Source organism: Triplophysa rosa, linkage group LG9, assembly GCF_024868665.1.
Source record: "Triplophysa rosa linkage group LG9, Trosa_1v2, whole genome shotgun sequence".
Taxonomy (NCBI): domain Eukaryota; kingdom Metazoa; phylum Chordata; class Actinopteri; order Cypriniformes; family Nemacheilidae; genus Triplophysa; species Triplophysa rosa.
Genome location: NC_079898.1, coordinates 21876957 through 21891920, shown reverse-complemented (window position 1 = coordinate 21891920; position 14964 = coordinate 21876957). Strand labels below are relative to the sequence as shown.

The 14964-nt window shown below is 38.9% G+C and overlaps 1 protein-coding gene across 4 annotated transcripts in view; it reads right to left on the bottom strand.

Moving 5' to 3' along the window:
* Positions 1-13898, bottom strand: part of adgrb3 (adhesion G protein-coupled receptor B3) — a 144207-nt gene extending 130309 nt beyond the window's left edge. For 2 of the 4 annotated variants that reach the window (XM_057341393.1, XM_057341394.1), the window contains exons 1-2: positions 13519-13895; positions 10548-11292 (exon numbers count right to left, since the gene is read on the bottom strand). In XM_057341393.1, the coding sequence (XP_057197376.1) occupies positions 10548-11277 (730 nt within the window). In that variant the 5' untranslated portion in view covers positions 11278-11292; positions 13519-13895. Of the gene's footprint in view, positions 1-10547; positions 11293-13518 lie in introns of all 4 variants that reach the window. The other 2 variants (XM_057341392.1, XM_057341391.1) reach the window with 2 other exon arrangements.
* Between the last annotated feature and the right edge of the window lie 1066 nt (positions 13899-14964).

Below are 14964 nucleotides of genomic sequence, written 5' to 3'. Positions count from 1 at the left end.
AAGACACAAATAAAAAAATGCAATTCTTCTATCAAAATTTTTTGTTGTTCTTGTCACAATTCATTTTTAAGACAGTTCCTGTCACAACTTTAACTCCCATTTCTTCTCTCTAAAGTTATATGTAAAAATGTGACAAAGACAAATTTTTGCTTTATAGAGAGAAAAACAATGCAATAGTCTAGCAATCATATTTCTTCTGCGTAAGTGTCAAACTTGAAACAGGAGGTTCATCTGCTTTCCATAAATTCTCTATTTTCCCGGATGCGTGACAAAAACTTTCATTCAGAAGTATATCAGCACCCGGCGGATGTCACTATTATCATTACAAAGTGTCTAAGGCAGCCATGAATTATCCAGCAAAAGGCTCAAACTCATCCACCGTCCGTACAAATCAGTTCAGCTCATTTCACACATGGAACGATGTATTGTGAGCTCTTCACATAAAATCTGAATCAAATGCATGTTAGACGGACAAATATTTTTTGATCAGCTAAATAACCTTGTGTTGTACCGCGCTTTAAGAGTCTGTGAACGGAATCTACGCCACAGGCCACAAAGACAAATCTGAGCTACTCCACGAGCATTACGTGCTATATAACTGTGCCAAATAGATGCGGAAGGTTCTCCCGAGAGACACCGGAGAACTAAACTCCCCAGTAATGTGAAATGGAGTATGTGCTCATTATTTCGGTTTCAGATAGAGGTAAATGAATATTAATGGAGAATTTATCATGAGCCTTTAATAATGTGGGCCTTATTTCTGCCATGCTGAGAATTTCAAAAATCGAAGTAATTGAAATAATGTAACGTTCTGTTAAAATATAATCTGCTCTTTAGCTCCACCCACTTCAAAAGTGTGTCAATAAACAAACCACCAATGCAAACTCGTTATACACAGACAAGGCATGTTCAAACAATGGTCTCTGAATAAAAAAGCAATACCGCTGGTTTTTCAGTTTCTAAAGCTCATCATAATTTCTGTGACAAACTAGTAATTTGTGACTAATGAGTAATTTGACATGCAAAATAAATCACACGGTGTAGATTTTGCTGCCTGACATTTAAAATGAAGGTTATATTTAATCTTGCTTCAACTAAAACACACAAAACCTTCACTCTGTACCTGGTTGAACTGAAAGAAATTAGGGCTGTCAAACGATTATTCACGACTAATCATATGCAAAATACATATATTATGTAAACAAAAACTTTTATTTTGCATATGATTAGTCATAAAAAAATCGTACCAAATGTCTTCTACTGTATGTTGCGACACAGTCTCAAGGGAATTCGTGACTTTGTCGCGAACTGTAATCTATTCATTTAGATTTAGGGGCGGGGTTAGGGTAGCCATTTATCGTTGCTTTGCCACCTCGTGACACTCGCGTTTTTAGCAAAATTATCCTTTGCGGCTGTGATTTTAGGGTTTGGGGTGAGGTAAGGTGTTGGTTAGCCAACTCCTAACATATTTACGAATTCTTTTTATATCAGGTTATAAACATATAAATGTACATACACACGCGGTCCGTGTATTGAAAGTTGTGATGAGTGACATGAAATAATGGGGAAATTCATGTCCACGAACACGGATTAACAGATTCCAAATGTTGTGCCTATACAACGAACTGCTTTGAGACTGGGTATATTACATAACAGACTACTCCCATTATAATGGTCTGTCTGTCTGTCATCAAATATTAAAGTTATAAGACAGATCTGTTCCTGTAGCTCAATTCATAGAGCAGAGCATTAGCAGCACAAAGGTTGTGGGCTAGAATCCCAGTGAACATACATACAAATGCTTGAATGCACGGTAAAAGGTGTTGGATTAAAGCATCTGCCAAATGCATTTAAAAAAAAAGTGTATGTTGAATCTCATTGCATTACAATCATTATGCTGTGCAGATCCACATTTTAGAAAAACATCCACCATTCTGGACTGTTTAGGTTTCTGCTCCACTAAATAAAGTAAATAAGAAGGGTTAATAATGTGCTGTAATGAAGGTAGTTACAAAGGATATGACCTCACAGCTTCCAAACGGGGAATTCTTTAATTAAGGACGTATATTTGATGTTTATTTCTGCCGGTTCAGTGCCCGTTGTTATCTGCATTCCCTCCTAATAAGACAGTGACAAATGCTGGGTCAGAATGGCCCCTGAATGGGGTCAGACGCAAGCATAATGAATCAATGAATGTTTTAAAACACTTCAGCTTAATGTGTCACAGGAGAACCCCACACAAAGACTCCACAGAGAGCCATTCTGACCATGACTATTGATGTGACAATTAGCCGCTAACGTTAATAGATTTCACTACAGTTATTGCATTTATATACTGTGTAGACCGCTTGTAAAAGTTGACTTGATATTTTCCATTCTTCTCATTTACTTTGTACAAACTTGGACAAATCAAACAATAATCAATTATTTTTCAATTAAACTTCTTACACAAACTGCCATGCTGGTGATGTAATGCTTAATAAAAATATTTATTATAATTTTCAATATGTTTTTTCCTTTGTGGTTATTCCAGAGCAAAATCACAGGAGATCAAGTCAATCATAACTAAGGCATAACGGTAATTTTATACTAATGTTTAATAACCCACCTAACTTGAATAACTAAGAAATCTAATATCACTTCTGTATTATTTATTTCTACAATTATCAGGAACATGCTCAAAAATCTCTGACAAAACTAAAAAATCTGTTAGAAAGGTACATCCAAAAACAGTGAATATCAACAGAGTGAACATGAATTCTCTAAAAAATGCATCAAATCAGCAACAGCCAAAAACAGAGTCTCAAGTGTCCATCTCTCAGCTCTCAGCACTTCTACTTATTGATGACCCGGCCGGCGTGCTTCACAGCTGATTGGATGACCATTTCAAAGCGAATCCAATCAAAAGCCATCAATTTTCCCATGCATGAGTGCATCATTTTGATGATGATGCTAGTAACAGGACCATATGGTCATTCTGCAGTCAGGGACCTCCCAGGAAATCTAAGCATCTATGTACTTGCCAACATTTGTGGGGAGTAACGGACTGGCAGGGTAAGGATAACCACAGAAGATTATTTTGGATATGCAAAATTAAATCATTTGCATAAATATTGCTCGCCTGTCAATGTTAATTTAATACCGCAATGGCATCCTGCTTGTTATAAAGATGCTTTCAGCTATTCAAAAATTCTAAAAAACGGGACATTTTAAATACGTAATGTAAAATCTTTCTTCGGTTTACTTAACATTTCACAAGTGGAGCCTTGAGATTTCTTCTCTTTGTCTGTCATTTTTACAATCTTAAACCTGATTTGACTTTGTAAACAGCTGATCTACAAACCCAATAACTACAACGCTGTTTGGCTCTGGGCTACGGATTCCTTTGTACAAAATGACAAAGTGAGCCCAATTCAATTTGTAATTTTGCAGATCATAATACAGTAACATTGAAATCAAAACACACAGATTTACGGCTGTTCTGTTTAACAGGGGAAATGATTTTCAAATACAGCCAAATAGTCAAAAAAGCCACTAACCTGTAGTAGTCAGATAAGCAGTAAATAACCTAAATTGCTTCAAACAGATTACAACGCAAAGATCGTTCAGGCTATCCAATGTTTTTTTTTTTGCTTAAGAGCTTGTAAAAGAAGTACTATTTGTCATAGAAAGCAATTTTGCAAGCATTAGAACGCACTAGTTTGTCGTCTGTCATCCAACACCAACTAGACATTCACAAATTATGGACAGCTGCTGCACTTTCCTCCCTTTGAGAGATTAGAACAATCCTGCGGATGACATGCAAAACAGACATTTTATGGTGCGTGTATGTATACACAATACTGCAGAACCCAAGATCCGCTAAAAGCGCAAACATCCAACAAGCTGGTCCTTCGAACTCAAAAGACTTTCCATTCCTCTGCAGATTCTTTGGAGAATATTGTTGCCCCAGAGTTTGCCATTTTAACCACTACAGGAACATCTCGCATTGCATACAAATATAACACGAACTGTAGTATGTCTGAAAAGATTCTGGTCATCGGAGGGACACTCTGCTATCCCATAAGGCCACAGGACTTTCTATGATCGTGTGAAAGTACTTTCATCAAGTGGAAAGAGCGAAGACAGTGAAGGTGTAAGCTTGATTTTTTTCCTAGTATAAAAGATGTAAAAGAAATGCTGGCTTTGCAAAAAGGCTGCATTGTGTATGATTTGTGCACCGCAGAGGCTTTGCATCCCTTGATAAATGCTAAACAGCCCTCCCTCCTACATCTGTGCCTCACACACTCTTAAAGTCACACACCCCTTGATATCAAAATTGCGCTTATTTACTTTTTATTGCATATTCTTGGTTGTATAATGAATAACTTATTAAAGCATGTTTTTCTTAAAATCTTATGAAACGGATTCTGCAAAACTTGTCTTGCATTTGGTTCCACCCCTATGACTGAACTGATGTGAAATTTTGGCAAGGAGACTTTCTTAAAGTTAAAATCAACAGCCACTACACTTCATGATCAATAAATAACAGTTGTGATTGCCATTTCGCAATGACTTTAAGCAAAAGCTTAAAAGCCATAAAAGCAAAAGCCCCCGCAAACAGTGCTATAATATACGCTATTGTGAACATAAAACTATGCAGAAAATGACTAGAATTCAATATGGCCTCCAAATTGAAGAACTGAGATCCAAAGAAAACAAAAGGCTGCACTATGCAGTAAAAACGCAGAGGGTTTTGCTGGCCCCGGGCATCTATAAAGAGCCCTCGTTCTCGTAAACTGGCAATACGAAAGCGCTGTTATCCTGATGATTCTTTTAAATATCACAATAAAATCAAGAGGGTTTGTCCGAGACAAATTTCTCTGTGAGGACCGATATAAATAACTAAAACAAAGTCTACCAATAAACGGTCCATCAGCACAGCTTTAATCCTGTTTTCAGCACAGCAACAGAGGGCTCGTTTTTCAGTAGAACATCACCCCATACTTTTAACCTTTAACCTAATTACATCACGTAGAACCAATCGTGGGAAGTAATTATTATTTTCAATGTCTACATGTGACATATGAAGAGTTTGGTTCCAAAATGAGATAACTCCGTTTGACTTTTTTTTTCAAAAATCATGTTTTTTATAATGTTAACTTGTTTTTTTTGTGTTAGTTAGCTGTATTTTTTGAGTTATTATGGCTTAAATCAAAACAAACAAACGCAGTTTGATTGATATTAATTGGAATGCACAATAAAAAAACATGATTTTTGAACATTTGAACCAAACTCTTCATATACAAATGTATACAAATTATCAATTTAATTTTATACATTTAATACTAAGGTTGGTTTTGCAATTCTATCGCCATCCATGTATAAAACTGTACTTACTTTTACATGAATCGAAGTTAAATTACATTACACTGACATTTCCCACAAAATCATACCCGATAGCTCAAATCAATTCCATGTTATTTACAGTTAATATCACTTTCACAATTTCGCATTGTTGCAAAGCAGCTTTACATATACATTTAGGAAGTGGTTACTATAGTAAAGAGAAATAAATATGAACAAAATAAAACCAGAATGCATTATAATACACAATATTATATAAATCATTGTTATGCTTACCGTTATGAAGCGGTAAAGGTCGCGAGACAGTTTTGAACACAGATTTTTTATGTACTTGTGACTTTTTGGTTAAAACTAAACCAAAAATTTGGCAAATATCAGCTTTAAGGAAAGCTCTTGACTTTCTTTCAAAGGGAGAGGAAAGAAGGTCAGATTCTGCTATGATGAAATTTACAGTAACTTTATCCTAATAACATCCTACATTCAGAAAAACACTGCTTACCCAAAAATCATCACTTACATGTATCCCTTTAACACAGAATTTTGGCTGCGTGATATTAAACAAAATGTGATAAGAAAATAACTTGCTAACAAATTCAATATGTAATATAATAATGCTTTCAGTTTGTAAAATCAATTTGAACTATATTAAATATATGAATATACTGCGATTTGTAATATTTTATAATTTCAATATATTCTGCAACTCTAGACAGAATACACAAGAATGCTGTTATAATGCCAGCCATCGCGATTACATAATAGTTGTAGCTCTACAGGCATTTTATGGTCCAGTTTTAAACTCATATTTGTTATGACCGTCATTTTGTTACGATGTGGTTTGCTTTGATCTTCTACTTTGGTAAATAAACAGTTTAGATAATCAGAATAACACAGAGTTTGATCCCAGCAGCCCCACTGAAATCTGTTAACAAAACAAATCGACTTCAGGATGCAAAACACCAAACACTCAAGTCCGAAAATGCTAAAAATCATCTCGGCCCTCCTTCTCATTTGTAACCATTCCCGTTTCTCCCCGTATCTGACATTTTGCATTCCAGCGGGTGGATATTACCTCATGTACATGACTCAGCGCAAACTGACAAACTGTGGACGTGAACTTCATTAGCATCAGCCGAATTCCTGCTCCGAACCGCTCCGACGCCCAGGGCCTGACAAGGGTCATTCGCACATAGTGACAGATCAGTACCCCCACAGATCCGAATGCAGGAGCCCTGGACCCTGAAGTGCAGTCAGACAAGTTTCTTCTCCAGAAGCGGTCAGGCAAAAGAGCAAACGGACACTGGCGTCTGAGGGTGGTGGAGTGGGAGACACAAAGTAATGAGGAAAAGCCCCGAGATGTTGCTCATCATCTCCAGCAGGGCTTCATTTGCGACTAATTTGGGAGGCGCCATTCAGAGCGTCTGACTTTGAGCTATCACATCATGTGTCACTGCGCCTGGAGAGGAGAAGATACCGAGATACAGAGAAGAGAAAGCAGTTGCTCATAATGGGAACGTAGGATGGCTCGGCATGGCCCACTTATGGCCACCGCACACAGGAAGCACTATGAAGACCATTTTGAGACAATGTTCCTGTGGCACAACAATAACCCCATGCCATGTGAAATACGAATAGGCCTATTAACAACATTACAGGAATAATAAAATCACATTATAATGGCATGAAATTATAGACACCTAACATATCATTACACATATTGCTGTAAACTATCAAGCAACCATGTCATGGTTGAATGTTGTAGGTGGCCGTCTCTATTATACGCTACCTTTAAGCACAAAGTTATGCTCGCCATTCCATTTTCCCACCTGCAGTTTCAAGGACAACAGTGACATTTCTACAAAGATCACAAGCTTGAAAGGGATAGTTCACCCGAAAATGAAAATTCTGTCTTAATTTACTCAGCTTCATGTCATTTCAAATGTGTATGATTTTCTTTCTTCTGCAGATCATGAAAGAAGATATTTAGAAGAATGTTGGTAACCGAACAACGGTGCATTGGTTTTGTGTCTATACAACAGAAGTAAATGGGTACCGCCATTGTTTGGTTACCGACATTCTTCAAAATATCTTCTTTTGTGTTCTGCAGCAGAAGAAAGAAAGTCATACAGGTTTGAAATGACGTGATGGTGAGTAAATGATGACAGAATCTTCCTTTTTTGGGCGAACTATCTTTTCAAATCAAGATTTCATTTTCTTGAGAATCAAATATTGTTTTCTCATAAATGATCAAAATTAAGTGAGTTCATGCTTACAACAAGAAAACATATCTAATATGATGAGATCTATATTTCAGTGATGCTCATCTGTGACTGATTTTCATGTATAACGTTTTACATTCGCCATGTTTTTTTGTCAATTTAAAAACGATTTACATCGCTTATATTAAAACGTTTTACACTTTTTAAAAACTTGAAAAGCCTCTCCTGGCATTAGCTGTCTCTTCACTCAAATGACGCTGCAGCCATTTCAACTCAGACCTGTTTATTGCAATTACAGAGTTAATTTAACCGAACTACACAAACCTGCTTAAAGGTCACGTTCAACAAGCCCCTCATGTTCATACACCACAGAATCGTAAATCCAAACAGTTTCGGCAATATCACCACGATCGCTAATGCCCGCTCAAGTGCATTTAATGTGCACCACCATCATAATTATCCATTATGCAAGTCTAATATGTTTTTACATTTCAAAACACTTTACTTTCATCCTCCGTGAGGCAGCGTTCAAACACGGTTATCATAAAGTATAATCAAGCTCATGTTTTGCTGGCTAGCTTCACATGATCCTGCGCCGAGCAATGAACCGGAAAAACACTTTTTTTTCACGATCCTCTCGTGGGTGTGTGTTCAAAGACCACACTTTGTTGCCATGCACACAAGCAGGCGTGAGGGATATCAAAGACGCCCATTTATTTTGGCCCCTCTCCTCACAGATCTTGTATTGTTGCCGTTGTTTGAAGGCTTGCAACATTGAATGCTCATCCGGGAGAGCGGGGGCTTCATTCTGACACCACAGCAAGGCCGTGTGTTCTTTTAAACCAGCGATAGCAATCCACTAAAGCCGCCAGTGCTATAAATAGAAGCTTTCGGCGTAATCTTTTGGGAAAAAAATAAGCTGATGCATATAAGCTTCTCTAAACACGCAGCTAGTTGACATGTTTAGAAAAAATTGAATGTCTGCTGCGCTACTACGGTGAACAGCAAAGTTCTAGTACAAAATAACTTTATTGAGGGAATGTTTTGAGGCCTGTTGAATAATTTTACACAATCTCACTGCAATTCGTGACTATGGGCAAAGATTATATGAATTGTAATTCGTTTGTCCCATAGTTAAGTTTAGGAGCAGGGCTTCATTCTGGCTTTATTTTCTAATAATTGCATGTTTTTTTTTTTGTCTGATCATACAAATTCATACACGATACACAATGAACAAACCCAACTGTTGGGTTAAATTAAGATGGTTTATATTTGACCCAACATTTTGGGTTGAAACTCAACGCTTGGGTTTGTCCATTTTTGACCCAAAACTGTGTTAATATAACCCATCATTTTTAGATTGTAAGATTTTACATCTGACAGGAAGATTTTAGACACAAAGGACGATGATATTAAAGGGACAGTTCACCCAAAATGAATATTCTGTCATCATTTACTCATCGTCTTATTTCAAACCTGTATGACTTTCTTCCGCAAAACAGAAAAGATAATTGGAAGAATTTTGGTAACCAAACAGCACCTGCACCCATTCACTTCTATTGTATGGACACAAAACCAATGCAAGTCAATGGGTGCAGTCACTGTTTGGTTACCAGCATTCTTCAAAATATCTTCTTTTGTGTTCTGTGGAAGGAATGAAGTCAAACAGGTTTGAAATGACAAGAGGATGAGTAAATGATGACAGAATTTTTATTTTTGGGTGAACTTTCACTTTAAAAATGTAGTCTATGTCGCAATAAAACCGTCACACAAAAATGAGGAAAAAAATAATCAATAATAACTTAATATTCATTTTAGACTTGATTCACATTTAACCCATTACACATTCTACAATAAAAATTTTTTTACTTGTTTCAGCTAGAAGCTCATAAATGGAATATGACATAGAGCTAATTCGAAGAGGAATGAGAAAGGAAATTAAGGCCCTACTTAACTGAACTGAACCTTGATCATTCCAAAGCACCGTGTTCCACTTGATCGGAAAAACTGCCACTTTCTCCCCAGGGGGTTATTATTTTCAGCGAGTAGAAACGCAATGCCCATGAAGGGGTTCTCCCTTACTCTCCTGCTCACTCTCTCCACCTCATTATTCATTATTTTTGAATGGCTGTGCTGGAATTGAAGTGAGACTGTCAGCATCCGTTCCCAGCCAAGCATCTCTGAGAGCTTTTATCCTTTCACAATATGCCGGGTCATCCCTGCCTCCAGTTGATCTCTATCTTGTGCCAGTTGCAAAATGTTACAGATGCTAATTAGCCGTAATGTCTGTGACCCCGATACAAGTCCATACAAGTGCATCATCTGAGAATGTCTGCTAGTATTTTGCCTTGCTATTAAATTCCTTCAAAGGCTGCCAGGATCCGTATTGAGAGGAAGCCGGGTAGCTGACGGGCATGTGACAGGACACCTGTCATTGTTGGAGGCTGACAGCAGCATTACAATTACATTTAGGCCAGAAGGTTGCCAGGTGTTTAAACTAGGTTAGAATGACCCCCCTCGCTGCAAAATGTGTCCTGTGCGTTATCTATGCCTCAATAAGTGGAAATCCAAATGATAAATTGTCTTTTTATTGCCTCCTGGATACACAAAGCACTCTTTATTTTTCAATGGGGAACTCTCTGAATATCAAAAGGCTGTAACACACGTTAAATTATATTAAAGATAAAACAGACTACAGAAAAAAGAAACCCCTTTCTAACAAGAAAAATCCAGGCATATCGAACAAGAAAATAAAACCCATCATCAAGTAAGAATTGTACTGTTTAGTCGACAGAGATCTAAACCGAACAAAGGAATCAGACATCAATAGCATCAATGAACTGCATCTGTGTTGTTTAATGTGGAAAGGTGAAGGAATACAGGAGGGCATCATAAAGACATAATTAGGATATAACAAGATATAATTAAGCTGTGAAATGATCTCCAGCGTTAAAGGTCTGCAGCTGTCTGGTTCATACTCACCCTCCTTGGACGGGCGCCGCACCTCCGCGCTCAGGTTGCACACCTGCGCCGAGCGCACCTGAGGAGTCAGGCATCCTTCGGTTTGAGGATTTAAAGGCAACACCACGTTACTGAGCATCAGCACGCTTTCAGATTCCCCGTCGCCTAAATGCTGCGGACACGAGCATTTGGTGTAGACTATTCCACACGACTCGTCTTTGCACCACGTGCACAACACCTGACATCCAAACTGACTGGGGCTCGCCTTGTTCAAAACCACAAACTCCACCACCGACCTTTCCTCTTCATCCATCTTCTTCGTCGGCAATCCATTGTAATCGTATGGAAACGCCCTCCGGAGCTGCACAAAATTCTTGTCGTAATGCAAAAACACGTGAATATTCTTGGCGTCGTCGCACAGGTGCACGATGGACTCGTTGATCCTCAACAGCTCGTTGATCTTCTCGTGAGAGAAGTGATCGAACTGGTAAGCCAGCAGGGAGAACTCCGAGCAGCTTATTTCTTGTTTGTCAAGTTTTAGGTAGATGCTGTATTTGGTGGGATCAGGGTTCTCCAACGTCCACGTGCAGTTTGTGAAGTTCTTGGGGAACATTTCATTCATCGAGTAAGATCCATAGATAACTCCTTTCACCAGTGTGGAACACCAGAAATCTTGGCCGCCAGTATATCCAAACATAACCAGGAGATAGGTGGAAAATATATAAATCAACAGATTACGAATAGCCTTCATCCTATGTCATTTGGCCTACAAGAGAAACAGACACTTTTATTGTTAGTATGCATGTGTATGTTTCATAGTGTGTTCATTCATGAATCTAAGACACTTTTATTGTTAGTATATGCGCGTGCGTGTACGTTTCATAGTGTGTTCATTCATGAATCTAAAACACTAGAGTATTGGGATGCCCCCTTCCAAAAACATGTTTATTTATTCCAGTAATTCCAATCAAAACAGATTACATGCTATATCATATTAAATAATTTTGTTTCCATCTATGTTGCAACAGTTTTGAAAGGGCCTTATTCTGTTCCAAAATGACTGAATGATGAGTTTGGGTGATGAGTGTTTGGCTGGGTTTGGTTCAGAATGGGCTTAATGCAGACCAGTCAAGTTCTTCCACAATAGACTGAATCAAACATCTTGTTGATGTTGGAATAGAAAGGCTCCTGCACAAACAGTTATTATAAAATTAGAAGCACCATTCTCTAGAATATCATTATACGCTCTAACATTAAGATTTGTGCTCATAGAAATGACTAAATTAGTCAAACCTGTTCGTTTGAAGGGGGCATCCCAATACTTTTGTCCATGCAGTGTACATGTATGTACTAATCAAGCTTTACACAAAACAGACTCACCTGTGATGTTCATTTGCGCTGCCTATTGACACCATAAAGTCATCGTGCAACGTGCGTCTCAATGTTATATTGCATCTTTAGGTCAAATGATTCTTTCCAAGGGAATGTAACACATTTCGGATAAACATTGCCACCTTGTGGTGTTTAATAAATTGGGGGTAATAACTTTGGGCATCTGCGCTGGCGGGATAAAACAACATCATAATATTCGATGATCAAATGATAATTTTATAAGATGATTTCACGTTTAATTATCTTTACTGTGGCTGAATTTGTGACACTGTCGGACGCGGTGATCATTAACAATCAATTGCTTTATTGACGTTAAGTCGAGTCTCGTTAGAGGATAAAAAGGGCTGTGATTATGTTTCGTCAACAAAAATGAGATTTAAAAACACTAGACGCATAAAACGTGTTTTATTTGGTCGATGGTGATGTGTCGCAATTCTGCAGTGATCTACATGTCTGCGCGCATAAACCACATCTCGGTCTCCATAGACTCTGTCGGGTTTTCTACTCGTTTTTAGATTTACCAAATATATTTTCAGTGAACGAGAGGGATCGTTTTGTGGCATTGCGTGGTCGTTTAAGAAAAGCAGCGTACTTTCAGCATTTTATAACCTTAGGGAAGCGCAATCGTTCCTTTCCATTGCGCATAAAAACTTTCATTTCTATGTGAACAGGTTTGTCTCTGCGACGATCTGCTATGCGTTTTATCATCGCGTGCGCAAGTGTGTTGAATCCCCAAATATTCTAGAAGTCTGAAAGAAAGGCGGCAGAGAGAGAGAGAGAGAGAGAGAGAGAGAGAGAGAGAGAGAGAGAGAGAGAGAGAGAGAGAGAGAGAGAGAGAGAGAGATCCAGCAGGGGAAAAGCTATTCGATGTCCTGTTTGCATGAATCCTGCAGGCATTGCAGCTGTGTGCGGTGTCACAGCATTCCCAAACCGAACCTTTATTTGACATTTATTTTATTTTCATGCCCGTGTCACCTTAAATGCGACAACAGTTACACTGCATCGAAAGACACGTTGCGATATGCAGTTTAAACGTGGATATGTTAGAGAACACATTATTGGCGCACATTAGAAACCACCGCGCACTACTTGAACAGCCCGTGCGCTGTGTCGCGTCGTGCGCTTGCAGTGTAGCCAGCTCGGAGGATTATGATAAAAGCGCTCCAGTTTGTCGCGTCACTGGGAATATAAATTGATTAGACGTGTTTTTATATGTCCAGCCTCTTACGAGACCCCACCGTAGTGGGTTTTGGGGATGCAAATGTGAATGTGGTCAAATAAACCACCAAACGGATCTGATATACAGTCGGCGCCCAAACTCCATTTCATGTCATTTTCCTTCGAAACTCGTCTATCGTCGTTTAACTTCGCGCTGCCCTGGTGTAAGGTTAGAGTCGTCTGAAATATTGACGTAGTTTGCTTCGCATTAATCAGAGGCAGATACAATGAACTATGCAACTCAGATCTTTAACTCGGATGCGTTTAAGAGAAATAAACTTGGGCGAGGGCCATCTCATTTCCGCACGACACACATCTATTCACCCGTATCTATACTAACAAGAATCGTGATAATAAAAAAGGATAATTTCATCAGACTTACCTTGCACTCTGACAGCTATGGCTATTTTTCCCACATACTTGGAAACATCCTTTAGAAATAAAACGCGTCGCTCCCTTGCGAATCAATATCTCCCATTGCCGATCATGTAAGTCCGGAGCAACAAGATGGTCAATGAGCAAAAATGCATTAGACTCCGAGCTGGATCATCATCTCGCTCCTTTATATCACCTCAATGCAACCAAGTGATGAGAGCGCAACAGAAGTGAGCGGCGGGGATGTTATACTCTAGAACGAGGGCTAAAAATGTTGTCTGCCAAACAAATGTGAATCTGTGGCAATCAGTCGTCGTCTGCCCTTCCCTCAAGAGATGCTAGGGTCCGGTAGCAGGTAGAGCGCAATCCTTGACGGATGGAGGATGCTGCTGACTCGCCGTGGAGTGAGATGGAAAGCGCCGAGCCTCAGGACTGGAGCTGCAATATCACGTCACTGCCACTAAGATAAGGCACGTATGGACGTCTCGAGCTGCGTCTCTCACCATCTCGCCCCCCTTCCTCTGGATCACATAGAAACTCTTTTTATTGGGAAATCAAGGCAGAGGAATGTCCCGCGCACTGGAACTAACGGCGCGGCGTCTTTTCTGCGACCTCGGTTCAGTTTAACGCGGACTATTTTATCAGGAGTCAACAAAGGCGCGTGGAATAATTAACCCTAACGGGCTTGTTACCTTGGGAATTATCCTTACAATTGTTTTGCGCGAGATTTTAAATGGTGTTTACATTGACGGCCTCAACTTCGTTCTCGTACGATCATGAAGAATTGTTTCAACTTTTTTGGACTGAAAACAAAACCCCAATTTCAGTGCGAATTGCTTACTGAAAAAAAACTTTGTGCGCATACGTGGAACCACCCCATCTTTTTTCTTATTTTGAAGCTTTCGAAAAGGCACCAGACTTTATGCATTTAGAGGATACTGTGGGTTTAAATTTAAACGGGACAAGACAGATGCGGGAGCTCATGGCTTTTACCCCAGATGCATGTTCATGTACAGATGTTCACGTTCGTCTGCCCGTTCCGCGGTAAGTGAATTGCTCAAGTGATCTATAAACTCACAGCGGCCCTTGGTGGACTTTTAAAGTAGTCTATGTTCATCTCAAAACAGGATTTGAAATGAACCACTACTTTGTGAGGCGCGCGTGAATAATGCCATAAACAATATTGTGCGCACCTGTATTTCCCAGAGATCGACTGGACGCTGCATGCATTAGATTCAATTTTATTTTAAAGTACTGCATTCTTTGATGATTTGCTAAATTTGTGGAAACATCGTTTATGGATGGATACAATATAGAGCAGAATAAAGAGTTCACCAGACAAAGGATATCAACACTGCGCATGCATTATTATTTGCATATGGGGGTTCGTCTTAAAGCTTCTTTAAAATCTGATGGCCTAGTTTCTTGCATCCAAAGGATTAGAAGGGTTCGA